Source organism: Myotis brandtii, unplaced genomic scaffold (assembly GCF_000412655.1).
Source record: "Myotis brandtii unplaced genomic scaffold, ASM41265v1 scaffold627, whole genome shotgun sequence".
NCBI lineage: Eukaryota > Metazoa > Chordata > Mammalia > Chiroptera > Vespertilionidae > Myotis > Myotis brandtii.
This window is the reverse complement of record NW_005370397.1, coordinates 1515151-1529028: the sequence shown is the minus strand read 5'-3', so window position 1 is coordinate 1529028 and position 13878 is coordinate 1515151. Positions and strand designations below refer to the sequence as shown.

The following is a 13878-nucleotide window of genomic DNA, read 5'->3' as shown; positions in this document are numbered from 1 at the left end:
TTCTGGATTTTATTTACCTTCTATGGCTGTCACTGGAGCTGAGAGCCGGCTCCAGCTTGAGACCTCTGCTGCTGAAAGCAGGGATCTGGGTTTGTTTGGGTTCTATAATTGAAACACTGTTGCGGTCCTGCTGGCTGAAGCCCGGCTGGCTGAAAGCAGGTTTCTGGGGTTTTGTTTAGCTTCTATATTTGTAATATTGTTTCTTAAACTGCTGCTCAGAGGCTGGCAAGGCAGGTGGGGAACATTAGCTTCCTCCGTCACTGGAGCAAGCAAGCCTCCTTGTTCGCTTCAGCTGCCTGGCTGCCGGCCGCTATCTTGGCTGGAAGTTAATTTGCATATCTCGCTGATTAGCCAATGGGAAGGGTAGCGAAGTTACGACTAATTACCATGTTTCTCTTTTATTAGATAGTATAACTAGAGGTCCAGTGCACGAAATTTGTGCACTCGGGGGGTCCCTCAGCCTGGCCTGCGCCCTCTCGCTGTCCGGGAGCCCTTGGGGGATGTCTGACTGATGGCTTAGGCCCGCTCCGCCTAAGCCAGCAGGCAGACATCCTTAGCACTGCTGCAGAGGCGGGGGAGGCTTCCGCCACTGTCACTGTGCTGGCCAGCCGTGAGCCCAGTCAGGGCTTCTGGCTGAGTGGTACTCCCCCTGTGGGGGTGCACTGACCTCCAGGAGGCAGCTCCTGCATTGAGCGTTTGCCCCCTGGTGGTCAGTGCATGTCATATTGACTGGTAGTTCCACCGTTGGGCCAATTTGCATATAAGCCTTTATTATCTAATAAAAGGGTAATATGCTAATTAGACTGGGTTGACCGGCCATCTTCCAGATGTCCGAATTCTGGACAAAACCATGGTGGTGGGGGCCGAGGCAGAGGCAGTTAGGGGTGATCAGGTTGGCAAGGGAGGGCAGTTGGGGGTGACCAGGTCAGTAGGGGAAGGCAGTTGGTGACCAGGCCGGCAGGGGAGGGCAGTTGGGGGTGACCAGGCCGGCAGGAAAGGGCAGTTGGGGGCATTAGGCAGCAGGCAGGTGAGTGGTTAGGAGCCAGTGGTCCTGGATTGCGAGAGAGATGTCTGACTGCCGGTTTTGAACATCCCCGGAGGGGTCCCGGATTGGAGAGGGTGCAGGCTGGGCTGAGGGACACTGGGCCTCCCCGTCCCCCCCACATGAATTTCATGCACTGGGCCTCTATTATAGGATAATATTGCATAACACTAAAATATCTTAACATTTTATCTCTGTTTCTCTTTAGTCCCTAGGAAAAAAGCTCGGTGGAAAACTACATGTGCTCCACTGTGACTTCTTTAAACTGGATCCTAGAAGTTTTGGAGTAATAAAACCTGTTGTGAATTCAAAGTTGCTTTTTCAAAAATTTGGAATAGAAACACTTCCTTGGTCAAAAGGTAATTTTTGTAATTTACTAAAACAAATACCTTATAATTTGCCAGCTATCTCTAGCAGTGCATCTGCTTTGTTGATATTTGTGTGCAATATGTATTGTACAATTTATGCGCAGATGCTCTTAAGCTGATTTTTAAAAATCCTCATCTGAGGACATTTTTCCATTGATTTTTTTTTTTAGAGAGAGGGAAAGACAGAAATATCAATGTGAGAGAAACATCGATTGGTTGCCTCCTGCATGCACCCTGACCGGGGCCTGGACCTGGGAGCAGCCTGCAACTGAGGTATGTGCCCTTGACCGGAATCGAACCCGGGACCTTTGGGTTTGCAGGCTGATGCTCTAACACTGAGCCAACCCGGCCAGGACTCTTAGGTTGACTATTGCTTTCCCCTCAGCTAGACATAGTAATCTGAGCAGTTTTGCCAAGGCCAAGTTCCATATCATGGAAACATGTTGAGGCTTAGTTTTAATTGAAATAAAATTTATATAGTTTGTTAACTTAGTTTGACTCAATAAACTATAGTCACAGGAAAAAAGTGTTAAGAATTTATTCAAATATTTTTGCTTGTATACTTAACAGGTATCCCTTTGAAAGTCGTTGGAATCTTCCCAACTAAAAATGAGAAAAAGATGATTTGGAAAGTTTTACATGACATATATTCCTGTACTTCTATATATAGATATGGACGAGTAGAACTAAATTTTTTTTTTAATGAACTGGAATCCCAGGTAGGTGTCTAACAAGTACTTGACTAGTATTTTATCTTAAAAGTGTTCTGTAATTTTCCTCTAGTCTTAATCTGTGTGATTTTATTTGGGGCTCATGACATAAATTTTACCATTTTAACTATTTTTAAGTGTGCAGTTCAGTGGCATTAAGTACAGTTACATTGTGGTACTACTGTTACCACAAACTCCACATTTTTTCCTCCCGTGAGCCCCAACTATCATTCTACATTGTCTCTCTGAATTTGACTATTCTAGGTACTTCATATAGTTGGGATTGTACAATATTTCACTTTTTGTGTGATTTATTTCACTTAGTAATGTCTTTAGGGTTCATTCAAGTTGTAGCATGTGTTGGAATTTCATTCCTTTTTAAGACTGAGTAATATTCCATTGTTCACACACCATGTGAACACACACACACACACCATCTTTTGTTTATCCATTCATCTATCAGTGGACACTTGGGTTGCTTCCACTTTTTGCTTATTGTGAATAATGTTGCAATGAACATCGGTGTGCAGATATCTCTTTGAGTCCCTGCTATATATCGAGAAGTGAGATTGCTGAATCATACGCTAATTCTATTTTTAATTTTTTGAGGAGCCACCATACTGTTTTTCATAGTGGCTGCCCTATTTTATAAACCATCAGCAATGCACAAGTGTTCTAATTTCTCTGCTATATATCGAGAAGTGAGATTGCTGAATCATACGCTAATTCTATTTTTAATTTTTTGAGGAGCCACCATACTGTTTTTCATAGTGGCTGCCCTATTTTATAAACCATCAGCAATGCACAAGTGTTCTAATTTCTCCATATTCAACCCTTGTTGTTTTCTGTTTTTTGTGTTTTTCTTTTTTTAAATAATACCCATCATAATGATTTAAAGTGGTATCACATTGATGTTTTGAATTTCCATTTTCCTAAATGATTAGTTATGATGAGTATCTTTTTTTTTGTGGTTAATTTGTATTTGGAGGAATTATCAGGTTGTCTATTTTTTGGTTGTTGAGTTTTAGGGGTTCTTAAATACTCTTGATATTAATCCCTTCTGCGGTATGTTATTTGCAAATATTTTCTCCTGTTTTATGGGATGCCTTTTTACATTGTTATGGTATCTTTTGATTGAGTCCCAAAGTTTATAATTTTGATGATGTCCAATTTGTCTTTGATTGTTGTTGTTGCCTTTGCCTTGGTGTCATATCTCGTTGCCAAATCTAATGTCATGAAGCTTTCCCCCTATGTTTTCTTCTAAGAGTTTCATAGTTTTAGCTCTTATGTTCAGGTCTTTGATCCATTTTGAATTACCCTTCTTATATGATTTTAGGTAAGGGTCCAGCTTCATTCTTTTTCATAAGGACATGCCATTTTCCCAGCACCTTTGTCGAAAGACTGACCTTTCCCCATTGGTACCCTTGTCAAAAATCACTTGACCAACCATATGCATGAGGGCCTATTTCTGATCTATTTTATTCCGTTGTTCTATATGTTGGTCTTTATGCCAGTACCACACTGTTTTGATTACTGTAACTTTTTAGTAAGTTTTGAAATCAGGAATTGTGAGTCCTCTCGGTTTTTTCTTTTTAGAGATTGTTTAGGCTATTTGGTGTCTCTTGAGATTCCATATAAATTTTAGGGTGAATTTTTAATTTCTGCAAAAACACATCTTTGGGATTTTGATAGGGATTGCATTTGGTCTGTTGATTACTTTTGTAGTATTGATATCTTACCAATATTAAGTCTTTCAAGCCATTAACACAGGATGTCTTCTCATTTATTTGTGTGTGTGTTTTTTAATTTTTTTTCAACGTTTTGTAGTTTTCAGTGTAAGTGGAATTGTTTTCTTAATTTCCTTTTCAGATTATTTATTGTTAGTGTAGTGTGTATTGCTGATTGTTGTGTGTTGATTTTGTATCCTTCAACTTTGCCAAATTCCTTTATTCTGACAGTTTTTGTGTGTGGAATTTTTACGGTTTTAGACTCTCCTTTTAATTCACTGATATAGAAGGTCCTCCTGAAGTCCTTGATGTTGCCTTGATAATGTTTTTCTGCCCAGAATGCCTCCTGTTATTAATCTTTTAATCTACTGTAATGAGAGATATTTATTTGTATGTAACAGAGCTGTGGTTAGGATAGTGGGGCAAGAAATGAAGGGATGATTTATTGACCACTGACTATCTGTGGAGGAGAGTAGGGGTCAGGGAGAGCAAGGGGTCTCAGGACCTTGAAGCTGTACGTATAGTGTACAGGAAAGAATGAAAGGAAGAGAAATAGGAGATGCCTTTTCAGTTTCCATTTTGTGGCTAGAATGTCCTAATGCTTCTTTTATTATGGTCTTTTGACACGAGGTTTCCTCTCTCTCAGGTATCTTTCAAGTATCAATCTAAACAATTTTGACTCAAAATTTAATAGCCACCTGGCACACATTTCTAACATACCTGTCCTCCACAAAACATTTTTGTTTATTTTTTTTGTGTGAGATTTTGCAGTCTGCATTGTGTTCTATTTTAAGTGTCCATGATGATATAGTTCAATATGAAAATTTAAAAGGCCTTTCTCTTTGAAATGGTTACAGTTAAGATTTTATGTTCTATTTTCCTTTAATTTCTAGAGACTATTATGGTATTACTGTTAAGACATTTGGTTTTGATTGATTGTAGTTTTGTATAACAAGTACCTTCTATTTTCCTCCTCCTAGAGGATGATGGCAAACCCCCTGAACCCTAACCTGTACTACGCATTAAGTGTGCTCTGGCAAGTAGCTTATGATGTGAAGCTTCTGCATACGGTGAGTAGAGCCCTTTGAATTTCAACAGGCGGGGGAAAAAACAAGACACTAATAAAAAAATTTCAACAGGGAGATTGATTGCTTTCAGAGAGCTTACATGTTAGTGAACAGTGAATGGAGAAAAATTCAAGATTACTTTTATTATTTTTTTCCAACTGTGGAATATAATTCTTTTTTTTTTTTTTAGTATGTTTTTATTGATTTTTAGAAAGAGAGGAAGGGAGAGGGATAGAAACATTGATCAGAGAGAAACATCATTGATTGGCTGCCTTTTGCATGCCCCCTACTGGGGATCGAGCCCGCAACCCAGGCATGTGCCCTGAATGGGAATTGAACCAGTGACCTTTTATTTCATAGGTAGACGCTCAACCACTGAACCACACCGGCCAGGCTGTGGAATATACTTTGTCCTGTTTTTGTCAGAAATATTTTTTTTCTTTTATTGTAAAAATAATATATGTTCATTTTAAGACTGTAAGACATGTAAAAGAACAAAAGAAGAATAAAACAAAATCACTACAGTTCTATCATCCAGGTGTCACTATTGTTGACATTTGTGGCATATTTTTACTCTTTTATTTTTTCTATGATTTGTTTTCTTTATATAGTGAAGGTTATTTTATTTTGTAACTTTTTTTTCCCCACTTAATAGCAAATACTTAATTATAAGTTTTTTCCCTTGTCACTGAACTTTTTAAGTTTTTAATGGCTACTGTAACACTTTGTTATAGAGCATCCCTGCCCCATTGTTTTTTTAGTTTCTTTCCTTAGGCAAAATCAGAGTTGTATAATGTGAGCCACACATGCAATTTTACATTTTTTTGTAGCCACATTATAACAAGTAAAAAAGAAACAGGTAAATAATTTAAATATTTTATTTAACCTCAATTCAAAATGTCATTTTAGTGTGTAATCAATATTTTAGAATTTTTATTACATAATTTACATTGTGTGTGTGTGTGTGTGTGTGTGTGTACGTACATGTGTACTAAGTCTTTGAAATCCAGTGTGTATTTTATAGCATCTCAATTCAAACGACTCATTCTAAGTGTTCAATGGCCCTTGTGGCTAGTGGCTACCATTTTTAATAGCTGGGGTCTAGAGTGTAAGAAAAATTAATAAATGCTATTTCTTTCACACCATAATTTGCACACTTTTTATGTTAGTAGATAGAGTGTAGAGCAAGTATTTTTTATGTGATACATGTTTACATATTTTATGAGCCCTCGTTCTTCTAAGGATATAGTGGTTTAATCTTTAAATTTTCCAGCATGTCTTCGTGGAGTCCCTTCATTGATGTCCAGGAACACATTAGGCCCTTTAATGTGCATACTTAGTTGTTAGAAGATTATTTCATTTGATTTTAGCTTTGGTTCCAATTCTGTTTTTTCCCTCCAAAGCATCTGAGATTCTTAGGCTGTATCTCTGTTCCTTGTCTTTTGTATCGGTCATGCTCTCACTGTTTTCCTCTATTCCCAGAACTCTGTTCACGTTTAGCCTCCATTGCTGTCCCTGCTTTCTGTCTGCACTGGATATTGTCATCTTGGTACGGCGTTCCTGGTTCCTCTACAGTCTTTCTCACCCTGCGTATCTCCTTTCATTCTGTGGGCTTTTCCTCGCAGCCGCTTCTGTCCTTGTGGCTTTCCACGCGTTTCTTCATCGAGGCTCCCTGAAGACTAGCTTTCAGGATACTTTCTTTCTTGTTCTGCAGTATCTGTTTTCAGAGGCCCTAGGTTGAGTTTTGCCATTGAGTAACCTCCAGGAAAAGAGGTCTTTGTGAACCCAGCACTTCAAGCATTTGTCCATTGTGTATCTACAACCGGGGGGTCAGTTGTGGAACTCAGTTCCCGGGGTCTTTGAGGTTTCCTCTCCTGTGGCCTGGTAGATGGGGGTGCAGCCTCCTCGGTACCCAGTGTGTGAATGGGCCTGAGTGGGGGGAACTGTGGGACCCACTGCACACTGCGCTGCTCTGCCTTCGCCCACGTAGTGACATTCCTGGAACGGCGAGACCTTCACACATGAGCAACAGTTGAATTTTCCTTCCACTTCAGTTGCCACTTTTTTGACAACACCCTTTTGAATCAGTATTGTAAAGTTTTAGTCTTTGAGTCTTTGTCAGATCCTGTTTTAAACCACTCTTATTTTGGAATTTAATCTGTGTGTGTATATATCTTTTTATAATACATTTTTGGTTGGGTCATCTTTTAAAGTTATTTCACATACAAATTTGTACATACAAAAGTTAGATACAAAAAAGTAATAATGATCTTTTTTAAATTGACGGAAGTATCTTGTGTATCTCCTAACACAGTGATGGCGAACCTGTGACATGCGTGTCAGAGGTGACTCGCAAACTCATTTTTTTGGTTGATTTTTCTTTGTTAAATGGCATTTAAATATATAAAATAAATATCAAAAATATAAGTCTTTGTTTTACTATGGTTGCAAATATCAAAAAATTTCTATATGTGACACGGCACCAGAGTTATGTTAGGGTTTTTCAAAATGCTGACATGCCGAGCTCAAAAGGTTCGCCATCACTGTCCTAACATGTCCCAACATATTCAGATGCGTTTGAATAATAGGCTTTTCCACTAAGGTAGAACAGAAATATCCTTAATATGACCTGATAACACCTAAACTGATTGTGACTCTGATATCGAAATGTTGGTTATTAAAAATTATAACTTGAGAACCTATTTATGTAATAATATTAAGGGTAACTTTCTTTTTTTTTAAAAAATATATTTCTTTATTGATTTCAGAGAGGAAGGGAGAAGGAGAGAGATAGAAACATCAGTGATGAGAGAGAATCATTGATTGGCTGCCTCCTGCACACCCCACACTGGGGATGGAGCCCGCAACCCAGGCATGTGCCCTTGGCCGGAATCGAACCTGGGACCCTTCAGTCCGCAGGCCGATGCTCTATCCACTGAGCCAAGCCGGCTAGGGCAAGGGTAACTTTCTTTTATCTAAATAAGTAATAGAGTTACCAATATTGTGATTGACCTTTGATTTTCCTTTTTCTTTTTTTAAAGTATCTTTATTTTATTATTATTTTTTTCTTATTGATCTTAGAGAGAGGGAGGGTGGGAGAGAGAAAGAGAAACATTGATATGAGAGAGAAACATCAATCAGTTGCCTCTGGCACATGCCCCAACTGGGGATCAAACCTGCAACCTGGGGTCTGTGCCTGGGGAATGGAACATGCCACCTTGTGGTGTGCAGGACACACTCCAACCAACCGAGCCACATCAGCCAGGACTGATTCTCCTTTTCTTTATCCAAAAAAAAAAAAAGGAGAGAGGTATGTGAATTAACTGTTACATATTTTTCTTTAAACCAATTAGTTTGGTGATTAGGGTTCATTCTGTTGTTTAGGAAAAACATTTCTAAAGGCAACAATAATTTGAGGCACTTTGACCAAAGAGCAGGAAAAGAAATGTTTTTGTTAACTTCCCTCCAGGAACCTTGGTCGTCATTTGACATGTGCAGTCAACGTGGGCAGCGGGAAAAGCCAGAGAGTAAGGTAAGGGTGAATGAAGGCCTTTCCTTTCCCCTCTAAGTGGAACATCCTTTGTTCTCTTTAAGATTATCCGGTATTCTGTATTTATTTACATTTAGAATATCTGGAAATGTTCTTTACACATATCTTATTGCTTTTAATAAGTTTAAGTTACTTTGGGAGAGATTTGTTTTTTCCCAGCTATTTATACAGAGGATGCTAGCATAGTAATAGACTTACACAGAATCTGACTTCCATTTTTATCTCTTTTGAAATGAAGATACATCTCAAATTTGGAAAATGTAATCATTTTACTATTCATCTAATTTGGTAAACTAAAACCAAAATTTTATACCTTATTAATTAATCAAACGTTTGTAATATTGCTGCTTGTAATGGTTGCATTTACCAACAGGTACATCTGTTTCTAACCCAGGAGGTGGGGCTTTTATTTTATTTTTTTTCCCCTTTCTAAAGAACCAAAGTGATGATGTTATAAAGCGATCTTCCATTTAGTTTATATCAAGATACTTGTAGTGAAATTGTAATAGAGTAGCTGAAGTTTCAAAAACAATTTTTGAACTCAATTAAAAAGATCCATGTTAGGAATAAATGCTAATAATGCTTTCATCCCAGTGTACCAACTCAGTCTGAAGTTCCCATTTGCTAACTTCTTTATTATTTTTTCACTCTTGCCACTAAAGGGAAAAAGGAAAATTATCAATTTAGAAATTTATTATTAAGACTGATAATAGAGTGGTCATTGTGATTTTAGTTATCTTTTATTTTTTCCCTTTTTGCACTCCACCCAGCAATTCTCTTTCACTCTTCAAAAGCATCATTTAATAGGAGTAATATGTTTTGGCTGGGGACCATTAGGAACTTATCCAAATGCCCCCAAAATGAACACCCTGTATATGAGATACTTTCTAAATGACAAGATCAAAAGCTAAAAGAGTTTTTTGGCCAACTTCTATAATAATAAAAGTGTAATATGCTAATTAGACCAGACGTCCTTCCGGACAAAGCTGGGGCTCAAGGGAAGCCCGGGTCCCCGGTACCAGAGGGAAGCCGGTGCCAGCAGCTGGGGGAAGAAAGGCCTACTCTTGCACGAATTTCATGCATAGGGCCTCTAGTAAGTATATAAACTTTTAGGGATGAAGATGAAATAACTAAATGTTATGTTTCATTAAGGAATTTTATTCAGGTATTTCACATGTATGTTTGATTCATAATTGCTACAGAAACACTTGGAGACATTTAAAGTTTTTTAGACCACATCATCTTCATTTCCATCTCAATATGAGATTTCACACAATGATTGCATGTTTTTATGCTTTTATTGACATTTTTAAAGTTACAAATAAGCACTCATTTAACATCAGGTAAGTTTTTTCTTCCCCATTTATCAAGTAAATGTGTATCTGTAACTCCAAAACTATTTAGCAGATTGCTTTAAAATATATATACATATATATATTTATTGATTTCAGAGAAGAAGGAAGAGGGAGAGAGCGATAGACACATCAGTGATGAGAGAGAATCACTGATGGCTGCCTCCTACATGCCCCCCACTGGGGATTGCGCCAACAACGTAGGCTTGTGCCCTAACTGGGAATCAGACTGTGACCTCCTGGTTCCTCGGTTGATGCTCAACCACTGAGCTATGCAGGTGCTTTTTAAAGTCATCTTCAAAAGACTTAACAACAATGTATAATATTTTGAATTGTGTTATCTTTGTTCCTAATTAATAATTACTAAATATGCCCTAGCTGGTTTGGCTTAGTGGAAAGAGCATCAGCCTGTGGACTGAAGGGTCTCGAGTTCGATTCCAGTCAAGAGCACCAAAAAAACAAAAAACAAAAACAATAATTACTCCTTATTTTGCATTTCATTGCCTTCCTTTCTACCAATTCCTAAGCTGCAGCCATCCAAAACTAGAAGCTGGAATTGATTATAATTGGGGGTGGGGGGCTAATATATCTTCCCCAAATAGGATATATATTTAGATATATATAAAATAAAGTAAATAAGTGATCACTACCTAATATATGAGATTTCCTAAAGAAATATAAGGCTCCTTCTCTTCTGAGGTATAATTTTAGGGAGAAAAATACGTCTTAAACTTACTTTAAGTCATATATAGTTTTCATTTTAATTAGTGCAATATTGTATACTGGAGCAGGTTGGCAAACTTTTCCTGTAAAGGACCAGCTGGTAAAGTTTTATGCTTTCAGGGCACATATAGTCTCTGTCATGTGTTCTCTGCTTTTTGCTTTTTTAAAAAATATATTTTATTGATTTTTTACAGAGAGGAAGGGAGAGGGATAGAGAGTTAGAAACATCGACGAGAGAGAAACATCGATCAGCTGCCTCCTGCACGCCTCCTACTGTGGGTGTGCCCGCAACCAAGGTACATGCCCTTGACCAGAATCGAACCTGGGACCCTTCAATCTGCAGGTCGACGCTCTATCCACTGAGCCACACTGGTCAGGGCTGTTTTTTGCCTTTTTAAGAAAACATACACACCATCCTTTGCAAACGTGAAAGCCATTTTTAGCTCCAGATTATACAAAAAGAGGCAGGCTGTGGACCACAGCTTGCTAACCCCATATTTTTAAAAAGTATCCATTTAAAAATTATATGTCGCCCTGACCGGTTTGGCTCAGTGGATAGAGCGTTGGCCTGTGGACTGAAGGGTCCCAGGTTCGATTCTGGTCAGGGGCATGTACCTGGGTTTCGGGCACATCCCCAGGATGGGTTGTGCAGGAGGCAGCTGATCGATGTTTCTCTCTCAGCGATGTTTCTAACTCTCTATCCCTCTCCCTTCCTCTCTGTAAAAAACTCAATAAAATATATTTTTAAAAAATTATATGTCAATAGTATTTTTTTATTCTTAGGATCTGGTGTTGTGCTTCAAGTACAGAAGAGACTCACTACATGTTTGGGATTGGTTTTACCCCGTTTACAATAAGCTGTTGGTCTTCATGAATGGTGGCCAAAGATACAGACTCCTGGATTAGACAAAGGGTTTCATTTGCTCCCTAGTCCCACAGGGGCTGTGAGGTGGCATGGTTGGATGGTGTGCATGCAGAGGGTTCGCACTGCAGCTGAGGAACAACATGGAGCTGAGGGAGCCCACCTGTTTTATGGCAAACATGAAGCAAGCCTGCTTTTGTCCCGGAGGGAGGTGTTACCTCATCCCTCAAGGTGGCTCACTGCGGACAACCGTGAGAACTGGCTCAGGCAAAGAGCGCTTAGGGCCTTGCATTCTTGGCACAGCTGCTAAGAACATACAGGGACACTTAGGTTCTGTGGCGATTGAATGAGTGAGGGAACAATGTCTTGCTCTGGCAATATTTTATGACTAACACAATTTATTTTCCCTCCTTTCCAGGAATCATTAGAACAACAAACACAACAAAACCTGTGTCTCATTCAGTTGACACCTCATAAAGATTTATTTTCACAACATTTAACATCTGTTAACTATGATGTATTTTTTCACATGACAAAGCAGTGTTTTTTGAAGCGCCATGGCAAGCTAATCGACCACATAACGTAAGTAAGAAGAATAAAAGTGAGTGTAAAAGTAGCAATTTAATGTGAGAATTATACTTTCATGTTAGAGGTCCAATTTTTATATTTTGTGTACCTTGATTAACAGAATGAGGTACCATGTTTTCACTCATCTGTTTCTCCAAAATACTTCCTCCTGCCTGACACACATTTTGAGAAAAGTATAATTATATATTCCATGAAATCTCCTGAGTTAATTTTTTTCCTTCTTGGATTAACCTTCATGAAGAAGTAGCTGCTTGGCTGGGATGGAGAAAGTTGGCGTGATTGATGGAATACCCACCATCTACCTTGGCATTGCCTGTTCTTTTTTTTTAAATATATTTTCATTGATTTCAGAGAGGAAGGGAGATGTGGAGAGAGGTAGAAACATCAATGATGAGAGAATAATTGATCAGCTCTCTTCTGCGTGCCCCCTACTGGGGATTGCGCCCACAACCCAGGCATGTGCCCTTGACTGGAATCGAACCTGGGACCCTTCAGTCCACAGCCCAATGCTCTATCCACTGAGCCAAACCAGCTAGGGCTACATTGCCTATTCTTTTTTTTAAAAAAATATTTTATTGATTTTTTTACAGAGAGGAAGGGAGAGGGATAGAGAGTTAGGAACATCGATGAGAAAGAAACATCGATCAGCTGCCTCCTGCACACTCCTTACTGGGGATGTGCCCGCAACCAAGGTACATGCCCTTGACCGGAATCGAACCTGGGACCCTTGAGTCCGCAGGCCGACGCTCTATCCACTGAGCCAAACCGGTTAGGGCTACATTGCCCATTCTTATTGGTTCTGTTCCCTAACCAGAGTAGGAATGGATCTTTGTACCACCCTGATTTCCCTGCCCTGAACCAAAATTTTTGTTTCTACATAAAGCTTGGTAAAAAGAGTTATTATCTCCTTTGTATCCACATAAGTATAACTTTTATATAGGGCTGATGTGTACAGTAACTGAATGAGCTGTTAGTTGAACAAAACTTATGTAAAAATAAACATTAAAAATGGCAGTAGGCCAGTAAAAATAATCCACTATTTTTTTATCTTGTCCCCTTCTGGTAATGGTTGTTTGGGGAGATGGAGGGATGGGATGAAGGGATGGGATGGAGGGGGATCAATGGGGAACAAATGGATAAAGTCAGTCATCTAGCCACACTCACCAAATATATATACTAGAGGCCTGATGCATGAAATTCGTGCAAGGGGCTTGGCTCTCGCACCTACGGCTTTGTCCAGAAGGTCATCCAGAAGGTTGCCTGCTGTCCGGTCTACTTAGCATATTATCCTTTTGTTATTATAGATATGTATATATGAAATTAAGGAACAAATATGGTAACCTGTGGTGCTAAATGTTCAAAATTCCCTTTGAGATCTCTGAATTGAAAGCATATTTCCATCTGTGATGAGGATTCCATTCAAAATGAAAAAGTATTGGAAATATTTTCTACCAAAATATTTTATTGCAGTTGTTCTTATTGTCAGAGGCTCACTGATGATTTCTTGATAGGCTACCACATAAGGCAGTTTTCTGCTTTATGATGTATTCACCAGTAGTCTATATATATCTATATATATATACTAGTGGCCCGGTGCACAAAAATATGTGCACTGGGGGGGGGCGGTCCCCCAGCCCGGCCTGTGCCCTCTCGCAGTCTGGGACCCCTCGGGAGATAACGACCTGCTGGCTTAGGCCTGCTCCCGGGTGGCAGAGGGCAGGCCCAATCCCTAAGTGCAGCCCCTGGTCAGGCTCAGAGCAGGGCCGATTGGGGAGTTGGGGCGCCGCCCCGTCATGCACAGAGCAGGGCGGATCGGGAGGTTGCAATGCCACCCTCAGTCACGCTCAGGGTAGGGCCGATTGGGGGGTGGGGGCACCGCCCCCTGTCAC

General features: G+C 39.5%; 1 protein-coding gene across 1 annotated transcript in view; it reads left to right on the top strand.

The window, feature by feature from the left end:
• Window positions 1-13878, top strand: part of TFB2M (transcription factor B2, mitochondrial) — a 25630-nt gene that overhangs the window by 7320 nt on the left and 4432 nt on the right. Inside the window, exons 3-7 of the mRNA XM_005880125.2 lie at window positions 1251-1401; window positions 1981-2129; window positions 4828-4917; window positions 8384-8446; window positions 11820-11983. Of these exons, the coding sequence (XP_005880187.1) occupies window positions 1251-1401; window positions 1981-2129; window positions 4828-4917; window positions 8384-8446; window positions 11820-11983 (617 nt within the window). The remainder of the gene's footprint in view (window positions 1-1250; window positions 1402-1980; window positions 2130-4827; window positions 4918-8383; window positions 8447-11819; window positions 11984-13878) is intronic.